The 13,907-nt window shown below is 48.1% G+C and overlaps 1 protein-coding gene across 4 annotated transcripts in view; it reads right to left on the bottom strand.

The window, feature by feature from the left end:
* Positions 1–976: 976 nt before the first annotated feature.
* The window catches only part of SAE1 (SUMO1 activating enzyme subunit 1), a 62,324-nt gene continuing 49,393 nt past the window's right edge, over positions 977–13,907 (bottom strand). For 3 of the 4 annotated variants that reach the window (XM_019979622.2, XM_019979620.2, XM_019979621.2), the window contains 3 exons: positions 10,832–10,976; positions 5,584–5,653; positions 977–1,954 (listed from right to left, as the gene is read on the bottom strand). In XM_019979622.2, coding sequence (XP_019835181.1) covers positions 1,862–1,954; positions 5,584–5,653; positions 10,832–10,976 — 308 coding nt within the window. In that variant the 3' untranslated portion in view covers positions 977–1,861. The remainder of the gene's footprint in view (positions 1,955–5,583; positions 5,654–10,831; positions 10,977–13,907) is intronic. The other variant, XM_019979623.2, reaches the window with a different exon arrangement.

Raw genomic sequence — 13,907 nt, 5'->3', positions numbered from 1 at the left:
TCTTAAGGTAACACCAACTTGTAATATGGAAAAATATGAAATCTGAAAGCAAGGCGAATTAAGCCTTTTTCTTGTCCAGGGCTGGAAGTTTTCAGCACCACCCTCCAGATTCCCAAGGGGTCATTTCGGGGTCACTCAAGTCTCTGCCATTACAGGTACAGGGGTGGAAAAGTTTGAAAAGTTGCAGAGAAGATTCTAAGACAGTTTTGTTTTTAATCCATCCAGACCCGTCTGCTCCCCCTTGTGACCGACGCCCCACATTGCAAAATAAAGGGTGTAATTAGCTCAGATTTTCCAAGACCCTGTGAAATTTTTGCAAGGAACCCCTGATTCAACACTCTAGGGCCCAGAAAAGGGCTGCTCCAGAAATAGAGCCTAGCCTCACCTCAGGAGGGGGCAGAGAGAACCAGGAGGGGGGAGAATTGAGTCCCTCCTCCCAGAGGAGATCCGTGCTTTTCTTTTCTCACTGACATCAACAGGGCTGAAACAGAGAAGCTGATTTATTCATTCTAACCAGCCAATTTACATATGGGGAGAAAGCCAAGTGTGGGTGAGGAACGCATTCCAGGTGGACACACGCTCGGGCCGCTGAGTAAAGATACATTTGGCACTCCAGCGACCGCTCTGACCCGTCCAGCTGTGGGACTTGGGGCATTTTACTTCGGTCTCACTTAACTGCTATGAGATCACTGCTCACTTTTACTCCTTTCCCACTATTATTACATTACAATTGCTGTCACTGCGAACAGCCACTACTTAACGGAATTATTTGACAACAAGACTCAAGCTTCTATGTGCTTTAGAATACGAGCATGCTAACTTTTGCTGCATTGCTCAGGAAAACAGTGGCAGGAATGGTGACAGAGGGGAGGGCCTCGGTGTTGTGTTCAAGCATCCAGGGATACATCTTCAGGTTTAAACAGGCCATTGCTCCCTGTCAGAGGAAGAAGTTTCTCACATGGAAGAAAAACAAATCTTAAAGCAAATAACTTTATTTCTATCATTCCTTTTTGAAGAACCAAAGAAATATAGAAAATATAAAAAACACACAAACAGCTGCGATTCAGGGGGGTAACAAGAAGGACCAACACAGCCCTTCAATGCGACAGCCTGCAGCACGACTGCCTTCACCTGTGAGGGGCTCTGCAGGAAGACAGGCCGGCTCCCCCGTCCCACCTCAAAGCCAAAGAGTCAGGCTGGCTTCCCAGGGGTGGGACCCAGGAATCTGCCTTTTTAAACAAGCTTTCCCATTAATATTCCACTGGCAAGGCCTCACCCTAATACCCAAGAGAATTTGGTAATACTTCCTCTCTTTCAAAATCCAGGCTGGAACTCAACTAATCCTAAACTAAAACTCAAGAACAGCACACCAGATGGCACCTGTTGTTTCGCAGAGCTTCAACCTTTGGTGGAGATACACTCCGCCCGCCATGTTTTTGGCTCTCTTAAGGGCACCTGTCTACACTTGGAACTGTGGTTCTGACGTGTGGTTTCACGGCCCAGGGCATTATTCCCCACCTGAAGTCACGCTCCTCGCTGTGTGACATCAGGTGGGGACTGAGGACAAGAAGGTGGCGAGAGGCTCCTAGGCAACCAAGTGTGCTGGTTCCTGGCTGGGGACTTCCAGGAACTGGCCGCGCAGGCGAGCTGGGAGGCCTGGGGCGAGGAGGAGACTGTCAGGACCCAGGCCCCTGTGCAGCCACTAGTGCTGCGCAGCCTCATGCCTCACAGGAAATGGTTGGTACTGGTTCAGTGACTTGGTTTTTCCCTCGCCTGGAGAGGCCTTCATGGGGGAGGGGAGGGGATCGATCGCACAAGGGCGCCGTGCGGTCAGCATCTCTGGGGCCGCAGAGTCTTGGGTTCAGTTGGGGCCCAGGCACTCCACAATCCCGTTCCCCTTCATGCCATCGAAGAAGAAGAAGTTGTTGTGAGGGGGGTCCCTCTGAGACAGGGCCTGCGGAGGGAAATAAGAAGGTTCAGCTCAAGTGCTTAAAAGGGGATACGAGGGAGAAAAGAGAATAGACCCCTGAACCGAGACCTTCCCAAAGCAACGTGGAGAGTGGTTCTCGAAAGAGGCCGACTTTGCTCCCCAGGGGCTATTTGGCCAGGTCAGAAAACAGTTCTGACTGTGACTCTCCTGTCCCTGCACTCTGTCCCCTACCAGCTGTGTGCCCTTGAGCAGACCATTTAGCCTCTCAGACCTTTACGTTCCCCGCGTAAAATGAAAACAACAACTGTTTTATCCTGGGGATTAAGAGAGATGCTTTACCTCCAATATCTAAAACAATGCTTAACTCAGAGAAGCACCAATGGCAAATGGCCGTAATAATTACTTATGAACATTCCACTGAGAAAGGCAGTGAATGATCATTCTGACCCATCTGGGAGCACAGCCTCTGTCACCTGGGGGGACACACACCGACACTCCCAGGGGAAGGCAGTGCTGCTGGCCCTCCACAGGACACACCAGGGTGGGCATCCAGAGGGCCTGGGAGATTCTAGTCGGCCATGGAAATGGTCATCATTTCATCGGGTTAACAGGTCAGAGCACTTTTAAGAGACGGAGTGACAGTCCCTGGGATTACATGCTGGACCACGAGTGACCTGTGTGGACCAGGGCAAGGTCCAGAGGTGACAGTGAGTTTTCTAAGACATTCTCAACCCAAGAAGGGTTACTGTTTAAAGAGGAGAACATCACCCACGCAAACTGCAACCTGCCAAGGTGCCCGGGAGCTCCATGCAGTCACTCCTCAGGCAGGCCTGCCTTTACAAAGCTGGGCCCTGAACCTCTCCTCCTTGAACTAAGCGCCAATTCCAGTCCTCGTCTGTAAAAGGGAGATGATTATACCTATTCCAAGTGCTTACTCTGGAACAAACTGTTCTTCTGGAGAGGAGGTGTTGACCTGGTGTCAGAGGGTGGCTCTCTGAGCTTGCAGAGGAAAACCCAAACAAACGGCCTCAGCCTATTAGGGTTCCTGGTGAGTATGAAACGCGATCCAGCTTGTAACATGCCGGCCACAGAGTAGATTCTCAATAAATGGGAGCTGCTACTGCTCGAACAGGAGGTCCTTTCCCAATATCTGAGGCCCCCAGGCACTCAGCCAGGTCGAAGGACACACAGGTGGATCCCAGACGCAAGAACCCACGTTCCAGGAGATGGCACGACGCATTTTCACATGGAGCCTGGTAAGGCTGCTGCTGTCAACTCTCACCTCCAGTGCTGTAGGAGGGGAGACTGCCCACCAACAGTGAAAGGTAAAGAAGAATGATTAAACCCAAGGAAGGAGGATGAGACAGGACAGGACTAGAATGTGTGGTGTCTGGAAAGATACAAGGAAGGAGGGGAACAGACGATTCCCAGGGAACAGACTTGTACATCTGCCCCCATCTCCCAATGTTTACGTTTTACCGTGGTCAGAGGGCCCCACCAGGGAGAGGGCGGAGGTCTGCCGCCCTCAGATGGCAGGCCTTTACCGCCAGCTGGCTGGAGCTGGACCGGTGTTAAGTGAGGGGGAGTGGCAGGGACAAGACAGCAGGGCATGGGGTGAACGCGGGGCCAGGGGGAACGTACTTCCGAAGGGGGAGGGGAGATTCCAAACACGCCTGCAGCCAGGAACGCAGAATGCTCTGGCCATGGGACAGACAGGAACAAGATGCGGGCCACAGCTGTGCCCGGCGGCAGGAGGAGGGGCGCCCGGAGGCGGGACTGGGGCGCAGGCGCCGCGTGCCCCTGCACACAGCGGGGCAAGACCGCCTGCCCAGCCCACCACCTCCATCCCATGCAAGAAAGTCAGGAAGCAGCATCTCAGCGGGATGCGTGGAGGTGAGGCTGAGGGCACCCAAGACCTGCTGGCCAAGGGCTGAAGAGCATGGGCCCAGGAGCCGGACGGCATGAACTTGAATCCCGGCCTCACCGCTGCTCTGCATCTCAGTGCAGGGATCGCAGCAGCTCCTACCTCATGCGCTGTTGTGAGGATCAAACGAGTCTATCAAGTTGAGAACAAGGAGTCCAAGCAGTGGGTGCAGAATGGGCTTTCAACAAATGCTATCTAGCGACTTCCCTGATGGTCTAGTGGTGGGGAGTCGACCTGCCAATGCACGGAACACGTGTTCGATCCCAGGTCTGGGACGATTCCACGCACCAAGGGACAGACAATTAAGCCCGTGTACCACAACTAGGGAACCCACATGTCCTCGAGAAGCCACCACAATGAGCAGTCCATGCCCCACAACTGGAGAGTAGTCCTGACTCTCTGCAACCAGAGAAAGCCCTCTGGCAGCAACAAGGACCCAGCAGAGTCAAAAAAAGAAAGTCCTAGAGAAAACTATGTTTAAAATAAATAAGTGTTATCTATTCTCTCATCATCGTAGGATACAAAAACATACTAGGTTCCCACTCTCCCCTTGCTGTTCCATCACTGTACTCTTTCCTGCCAAGTCTCTCCACAGGCAGTCTCAGAGTCCTTCTCAACACAGTCCTCCCGCAGCCACCACCAGCTCCCCAGGCCGGGGGCCCAAGCCGAACCCTGCCAGCAGCCTGGGCAGGCAGAAGCGGGGTGAGGCCGCACACAGCAGCGCATGCCTCTCCTCTCCTCCCACTGTGCCTCCCACTGCCTACGCCACAGAGTGAGACTCAGAAAGAATCTGATCCAGAGAATGATCAGGGAAGAAAAGAGAGGGAAAAAGCCTTAAGAAGATGGTGGGACCATGAAATTGCGTCAACTGTTTTTGAAGCAAGTGTGCAAACCAAGACAAAGCAGGGGAAGTTGGTCCACTGTTCCAAGCCCACTTCGGTGGTTAAGATGTGCACAAGGCAAATTCATCACTTTAGGAAAATATCAAAGTCCCCCAAGAAAGGAACACATACTGGGGGGTATGCTACAGTTCTGATAACCCAAATGCTCCAGAAGAGACTTCAAAGTGCCGTGCCAGGTACTAAACACATGACCCTGTGTGAAAGCTCCCCTTTTGAGAGGGAGAAGGACATCTGCCTAACGTGGGTACAGGGCACGCTGGGCAGAGCCTTGTGGGCTCTGGGCACAGGGCTTGAGTTCCTCTGGTGCTGACTCCCCTGCTCTACACTCGCCCACGGGGTGCGAAGTAACGAGAGGGAACTCTGACGCCATGGCATGAACGGAGGGAAACTGGAGCAGACAGGAGCAGTACAGGCTGTGGAGGCCCTTCTTTGGGCCTCAGTGTCCACCCCTTAAGTGTGAATCAGGACAGTGCCCACTTTACAGAGCTGTGAGCAGAATCTGTGGCAAATGTCACAACACCAGATAGCTGGGTGGTATAGTTAGGGGACGGCAGACAGCCCCGTGGGCTCTGTGTCCAGTTCTGGGCTTATCAGCACGAAGTAGGCACTCCCAAGGCCATTTGCTGAAGGCCCCACGTGAATGGGCTGGAGAGAAGGGGATGAAGTGGAAAAAGGGAGGGAGAAAGGGAACAGGGAGGTCAGGAGACAAGGATGACTGGGTCTGAGAAACCAGGCAGCTCTCTAAGACAGCTCTGGGTTCTCTGTCGGCACATCCAAGGTCCTAGTGCGGAGGGCCAATGATCTTCCATGCCACAGGGACTTTTTACCTTCACAATTTCCTGGGCCAGGATCCCTCCAACCACTGCACACACTGGGGCCATCTCAGAGAAGCAGTACCTAAAAGAGAAGACATGTGAAACAGAGCTCTGAGCAACAGGAAGGCTGGTGTGGACATCTGGGAGAGGTCAGTGGTGGGTTTGCCTGAATGAAAACATCTCCCACCAGGAGGAGTCAATTCAGACAGCAATGCTAATACTGGTATCTAGGTGTGAAAAGTAAATCTGATCCAGGTTAGTAGGTGGCGAGAAAGACATCTGAACCTTGGCAGGCAAGAACTGTTTCACAACTTCTTTTTTTTTTGAAGTTAAAGGATAAGACTATATCTGTGCATCCTAAAAATAAAGCCCTACAAATACCAGATGTTTTGGTGCCCCGGTCACATTCTCGCAATTCTCTTCTGTCCCACAATGGGCAGTGGGTTCAATATGCTAGTCCCAGACAAATGTCCGGAGCAGGCCTGTGTTAACATGCAGACAGCTTGGCAAAGTCGGGGTCTGAAATTAAAGCACGGGAGGAAAGAAAAGTCTTCACTACCCACATAGATACCAACCCTTCTGGGCCAAGAGGGGGAACCCAGAGGACAAATTTTAGCTAATACTGTCACCTGCCCCTCCCAATCATCCATCCCAGACAGTCAAACGCTGTCTCCCACCACCTCCCTCCAGGAAGCCTGCCTCGCCAGCTCCCACTCCTGAACACAAAGGGGTTTCTAGAATGAGCAGATTGAGGTGCAGGCAAGTTAAACGGAAAACTTCTCTCTGGAGCCCTACTGAGAGAACACTTCCAGTCTTCTTGCTTTGGTACACACCCTTCCAGACATTTTTAAAAGGGCACATATCTAAAAAAAAAAAAAAAAAAAGGGCACATATCTAAATATATATAATTGAAAACCCAGGTCACAGCAACTACTATTCACTGTGCCCCATGACCTACGGAGGGATATTTAAGCTGGTGGACTCTGTGGTCATACACCTTGGTAGAGCCGTCCAAACAGCTCCTTATGGCAAATTCCTAAATATAGAATTGCTGAGTCCTGATGCTCTCCAGAAAGGCTCGATCCATTCAACTCCCACTAACTAGGCTCGGGGTGACCATCTCCTTACCCCCTGGCTGGGACCAGCACCCCCATCTGTTAATCTACGGAGGCAACTTTTCCTCTTGCATACCAAGGTCCTCTGAGGAACTATAAAACCTAACAGAGAAAACTATAGCCAGGAGAAACTAGTTGCCATAATTCTACTCCTCAAAGATAGTCAATTTTTTCCTTTAAAAAAATTCTCCTTTATTCTATGTGATCCTACTATAAAAATTTAATGTTCTACTTTTTTTCTCTTAAAAGAATATAATCTTAAAAAATAAAGAGTATCATCTCAACAAAATGCCAGTAAATCAAAACAGCAACATACACATGATCACTTCAACTGACACAGAAAAAGCATGGGACAAAACACAGGGTGCCCTTTCGTGATAAACACACTCAACAACTGGGAACAGAAGGAAATTTCTTCAAACTGATAAAGGACATCTACAAAAATCCACAGCTAATATCACACTTAACGGCAAAACACTGAAATATCAGGAACAAAACAAGGATGTCTGCTATCACCACTTCTATTCAACACTGTCCTGGAGGTTCCAGCCAGGGCATTTAAGGAAGGCAGGAAAGAGGCACAAGGGGCATCCAGACCGGAAAGAAAGAAGTGATATGTCTTCACAGATGACATGATCTGGTACACAGACAGTACTAAGGAAACCACAGAGAAATTATCTGAACTACTGAAATTATTTGAATCAAGGCTGCAGAATACAAGATTAACATACAAAAAAAAAAAAAAAAAAAAACCAATCTATTTCTATACATCAGCAACAAACACCCTCGAGATGAAATGAAGAATTCCATTTACAACAGCATCCAAAAGAATAAAATATTTCGGAATAAATTTAACAACAGATGTTTAAGACTTACTCTATGAAGACTACTGTTGAAAGAAATAAAAGACTTAAATAAATGGAAAGATATTCCCATGTTCATGGATCAGAAAACTTAACTTTGTTAAGACAGCAATACTTTCCAAATTATTCTATACATTTGACATAATTCCTCTCAAAATTCCAGCTAACCTTTTTTGTAGAAATGGGAAAATCCACCCTAAAATTCTGCATGAGACCCAGAATAGTCAAATAATCTTGGAAAAGAAGAGCTAACGTTGGAGAACCCACATCCCAATTTCAAACTTCCTACTACAAAGCTCCAGTAATCAAGACAGTGTAGTACGGCACAGGACAAATTCAGTGATTTTCCCCCCTCTCTGGTTCATGGAATGAGTAATTTTAAATTTCTTTTAAAATTATTTTAAAAACAAAAAAATTTTGACCACACCACCCAGCATGTATCCCACATGTGTTTCCTGACCAGGCACTGACCCTGCACCCCCAGAAGTGGTGAAGTGCAGAATCTTAATCACTGAACCACCAGGGAAGTCCCTATTTTAAAAATTTTTTATACAGTTTTAAAGGTCATTTTCCATTTACAGTTATTAAAAATACTGGCTAATATTCCGTGTGTTACACAGTGCATCCTCGAGCCTATGTTATATCCCACCCTCTGTGCCTCCCACCTCCCCTCATCTCCATCTTTGGATTCATTCCATACTATCTGTTTTTTTCCATAATATGTCTATTATCTCTGAAACTTAAGGACCAGTAAGTTCACCAAAGGACATATACTACATTCCAATTCCACTTAAACAAGATGCCCACAACGGTCAAATTCATCAAGAAAGAAAGAGGCTGCAAGGGGCTGGGGACACACAATGGGAAGTCAGTGTTCAGTGGGGACAGAGGTTCACTTTGGGATGAGGACCAAGTTCTGGAGACGGGTATCAGTGACAGGCGACAAGAGTGCGAATGGACTTCACGCCACTGATCTGTCCATTTAAGAATGGCTAAAGTGTTAGAATTTATGATGTGTGCATTTTACCATAATGCAAAAATTTAACAGCACAAGTTATATTACATATATACATTATGAATGTTTGTCATAGATGTTTATAACAGTGAAAAACTACAAATAACTGAAGTACCCACCAAGCAGGTAACGGTTAAATGAAAACCATTCAGTAGACAATGACACATGCGGCAGTACAAGCGAGGTTACGGGTCTTTACTTGTGACACAAACAGATCCATGAGATGCTGGAAAAGGAAGGCTGTGGTATGAAAAGTGTGATCATTTTGGTATTTAAAAAGAGAAGACACATGAGTAAATACACACACAGATGTCTGAGAGGCTAAACCCCCAAATTAAACCCCAAGCCAGCACTGGTGACTTCTCACTGGGAGGAGCTATGGGAGATCCTTTTCTTCCCTTTTCTATTTTTTGGCAATGGGCATCTGTTACCTTCATAATCAGAAAAGCAACTGAGCTCTCTGAAGAGAATAAATAACATGAAGGACGGCACAAGCAGATCACAGACAGATGAGGGAAATGGAGACTTGGGCACAGCTTTCCCTCCTCAAGTGAGCGCACCCTGCTTGGAGCTGGCAGTGGGCAATTTGTGCAGGCAGCTCAGCTGCCAGACGGCAGCTCGATTCCCCGCCACATCCCCAGCGCATCTCCCCCAGCCTTATCTGCACTGGCCATGGCCGGCTGTTAAGAGGCCATCAAACACCTCTCACTTAAAGGGCAATAGAGAGGGAGTGCCTGAGCACGGGAGGGCATAGACATGAGGGCATAGACACGGGAGAGCTGTTTCTGCAAAGAGGACTGGGAGGGTGGGGGGAATACAACACTCTGTGGAGAGGAAACCAGCCAGCAGCGAGACAGGCTGTGAGCAGTGAGGCTGTGGCTCTCTCCTTCTGGGAAGTGGGGGCTCTGCCACTGGCTGGTGATGCCTAAGCAGGTCATTCATCACTCTCAATGCCCAAATCGGTCACTCGGCTGTACACTCATGGCCTGGCACTGGCACTAGGTGTGCTCACTGGCCCGGATGGGACTACTGAAGCCGGACACCTGTGGGAACCTGTTCTCCGTGGGCCGTCCCCCGGGACAGGGACCCCATCCCAGGCAGTGGTGTCATTAGCCCCTGAACTCCCTCCCGCTGCCAACTTACAAGAGTGCCTGGTATCCAGGTGCCTCTTTCTGGCTGAGGGCTCAGCAGGCGATTCCAAGCCCCACTGCTGGTCTTAAACTGGCTGAGGCTTGTCAGTGTCTAAGTGAGGTCCCCAGACATGAGTAACAAGGAAAAGACTAGGGAAGGGTGGGACCACCATTCACTTTCTTGCTGAATAGGAACCAAGGTACTAGGCTGTCCCCAGGGATCAGTGGTGTGGGCAAATCTTGGTCAGCTACTTACTAAAACCTTGGACACGTGATGTATCTTTCGGAGCCTCAGTTAACTCACAGGGAAATAATAATACACCCTTTAAGGACTTTAACAACCATATGGCTGCACTGGTAAAGCACTGAAAGCCTTCACTACACCGTGCTTCCATTATTATCTGTGTAACCTCAGGCTAGTGACTGGACTTCTCTGAGCTCTAACTCAGCTTCCCCTCTCCTATAAAATGGGGTCTTGTCAAGACAGGGCACATACACAAAGCAGCTACCACAGTGCCTGGTACTGTAATAGCTGCTCAGTAGATTCTAGCCATCATTATTGCAGCTACAAGCGGGGCACAGCAAGGCAGCTTACAGAGTCCCTCAAAGATGCGGAGAGAGAGTGGAAGTAAGCAGATGATCCCAAAACTGTCTGGGAGGGATTCCTAACTTAGTCTCCCTTTGGAGAGACCAACAAACCCAAAACCTGACTGTGTATAAGAACAAAGGACTGGTCCCTGAGGCTGAAAGCATCGCAGTGCCCAGGGGTGAAGATGCTGGGAACAAGGATGCCATTGCAGCCGAGGGTATAAACTGATGGGTCATCAGCGGAGGGCAAGGGCAGTATCTACCAAATGATAAACCCATCCTTCTGACCCGCCACTCCCTTGACCCTGCAGTTATATCTGAACACATACAAGGTCACCTCCATTTTTCATATACTGTTGTTATACCAACAGAGGGGCGGAGGGCTGCGGGGTGGGTGTGGGTGTGGGTGTGTGTGTGGCAGAATGTGGCAAAGGAGGCTCTCTCCTCAGGGCTTTTCAGTCTTAGTAAAGCATCTCTCCAAATTAGGGCAAATGCTAAACACAGACATTTATCAATCTAAACTCAACTGTGATAAATAGTCAGACCAACCTGACAAAGTCTTCAGGAAGCAGATCAGGATTGACACCCAGGGCGTCAAGCACATCATTCCGTATCTGGAGCAACAACTCAGAATCTTCCCCAAAGGTATCAGAACTAGGATCTCTTCCTTTATCTGTGCGAAACTTCAGGAGCACTGGGAAAGGAAGAAGCCAGGTTAAAAAAGCAAGTCTTTTCACAACTGAAAAGAAAATGATGTGATCAAAAAAGGTCTTAATTTCCAAAACATACAAAGAGCTCATAGAACTCAAATGGGCAGAAGACCTGAATGAACATCTCTCCAAAGAAGACATACATGTGGCTGACAGGCTCATGAAAAGACGCTCAATGTCACTAACCAACAGAGAAATGCAAATCAAAACTACAAAGAGGTAGGTACCACCCCACACTGGTCAGAATGGCCCTCAATTAAAAAAAAAAATCCGCAAATAATAAATGCTGGAGAGGCTACAGAGAAGAGGGAACCCTCCTACATTGCTGGTGGGAATGTAAACTGGTGCAGCCACTATGGCAAACAGTATGGAGGTTCCTCAAAAAAAAAAAAAAAAAAAAAAAGAGTTGCCATATGATCCAGCAATCCACTCCTGGGCATGTATCTAGACAAAACTGCAATTCAAAAAGACACATGCAGCCCCATATTCAAAGCAGCACTATTCACAATAACCAAGACATGGAAACAACCTAAATGTCCATCGACAGATGAACGGATAAAGAGGCTGTGGTGTGTATACACAATGGAATATTGATTCAGCCACAAAACAGAATGAAATAAAGCCATGTGCAGCAAGAGGGATGGACCCAGAGATTATCATACCAAGTGAAGTACGTCAAAAAGAGAAAGACAAAAACCACATAACACTTATACGTGGGATCTAAAATGCGACACAAATGAACTTATCTACGAAATAGTAACAGGCTCACAGACCCAGGGAACAGACTCGTGGCTGCTAAAGGGGAAGGACGGATTGAGAGTTTGGGATTAGCAGATGTAAGTTATTATATATAGAACGGAATAACAACAAGATCCTAAGGTATAGCTCAGGGAACTATATTCAATAACCTGTGATAAAGCACAGTGGAAAAGAATGTCTGTATATGTGAATCAACTTTGCTGTAGAGCAGAAATTAACACAACACTAAATCAACAGTACTTCAATAATTTTTTTCGTAATACTTACAAATGTTGATAATAAAACAAAATTTTTTCATTCTACAGGAAGTACATTAATTAAAATGTGGGCCAAGTGAAAGGTTAACACTTTTCATTTATTCAACAAACATAGTCAGAAAGGTAATCAAATAATGACAAAAATGACTAAAATTCCTGTGACGAGAGCCATGACAGTACAACAGAGTCTGACATCCTCTATAGGGTCTGTTAAGCAAAGCTTCCCTGCGTCAGCACCATGAGTGAAGTCTGTGTGGGTTTGGGAAGAAAGGTCCAAGAAGCTTTTAGCGCAGGGAAAAGGCCCTGTTCTGACCCAGGAGAGACGTCAGGTGGAGGAGGCATGCATGCTAGGCACAAGTTCAAAGGATGAACTGCTTCCAGCCAGAAGAGGCCAGCCAAGGGCTCGGACACATCAGACAGGCGGATCGTTACAAACAAACCCTCCCGTACTTAATACTACTGCTATGTCAACCTCCAGAAAGGGATGTTTCATTTTGGATGTGAACTAGAGGAAGTGTTCAGATGATGGCAGCAAATCTGAGCTACCGTGGAACGAGCCCTGAACAAGACTTGAACTTGTAAGCCAAATGAAAAGACACAGGCATGAACAGAAGACCGATCAAAACATGAGCCCCTTCCACTGCCTCGTCCAGATGTTATTGCAGGTGGGCTGGGGGGCACTCTTGTCCCCACCATGCTCTCCAAGGCAGGCAGAGCCTCCTCTCCAGGCAGTGCTCCTCCCACAGCACACAGGCTGTTTTGGAGCAAAGGGAGAGATAGTAGATCCTGGGGGGCCCTGGGAGGGCCCTTCACACTCACAGTTCACCAAGTGCTTCCACTAAGTCTCATCAGTGTTTGCTGACGAGTTCACTGAAAAAGTGAACTCATCCCCCAAATCATACTCCCTCCCTCTCAGTACAAGGAGCTCTCCTCTAAAAGTTAAAGGTGAATGGGAAAAGTTAAAGGTGAATGGGCAATTGTTGTGGGGCTCTTTAAAAATGCAAATGTTTGGATCTAACCTCAGACTAGGGAATCATCAACCTTCTCTTTGTTTTCTTCAGACTCACACACAGTTTTTGTGATGAGCAGCCCAGTGGAGAACAGCTCTCCAAGAAGTAGTAAGAATTCATTCATTCGCCAGCATGAGTGAGCAGGGCTGACCTAGGTGTGCCCGGTGGACTTAGGTGCCAGAGTCCAGTGGTGAGCAAGGTCTCTGCAGCCTGAAGGTGATGGGGGAGGACAGGATATTAAAGGCCAGGACAGACAGCTCCACTGCAGCCTGAGAGAAGTTCATAAACAGTTATACAGAGTTCTCAGAAGACCCCACACAGTGGAGGTCCGGGTTAAAGAAGATGCAAACTGCTGCTGGGCTATGCTTTTCTCAGTGCCAGTATCAGAGAAAGACTGCTAGTCACACGCCCTGGACAGGGCTCTGCACATCAGAGGGCTTGTCCTCTTTTCTTGAGAAGGTTCCAGAACACCTGCTTCGGATACTGTTTGCAGTCTGGGAATGTTACTCTCCTCTCTCTTCCAAGAATACAGCTTCTACAACCCTTGATTCGGCCCGACCATTTGGCAGCCAACTCAAAGCCAATGTCCATCCGGATGCTGGCTAACACGGACATGCCATTACCTAAGTTCAACTTCTACCTCTGCAGATGTGTCGCTGGGATTCTGATCTGGACTAAACAAGTGCCTTCAGGCGAGTGTGTGGGGACAGGGTGGAGGAAAGGCTGTGGAAGTGGTGAGGAATCACTGAGACCGAGCCTCTTTGCCAACAAGGTCCTGTGAAGACAAATGAACCTGGAAATCTCCGGTCCAGTCAAGAGGACATTCTAAGCGGACGGTATCAAATGTCAGCCCTCATCCTGTCCATCACTCTGGAGAAGACAGACCCAG

Source organism: Bos indicus, chromosome 18, assembly GCF_029378745.1.
Source record: "Bos indicus isolate NIAB-ARS_2022 breed Sahiwal x Tharparkar chromosome 18, NIAB-ARS_B.indTharparkar_mat_pri_1.0, whole genome shotgun sequence".
In the NCBI taxonomy this organism is placed as follows: domain Eukaryota; kingdom Metazoa; phylum Chordata; class Mammalia; order Artiodactyla; family Bovidae; genus Bos; species Bos indicus.
Note: the sequence above shows the minus strand (reverse complement) of the source record. Positions and strands in the feature narration are given on the sequence as shown.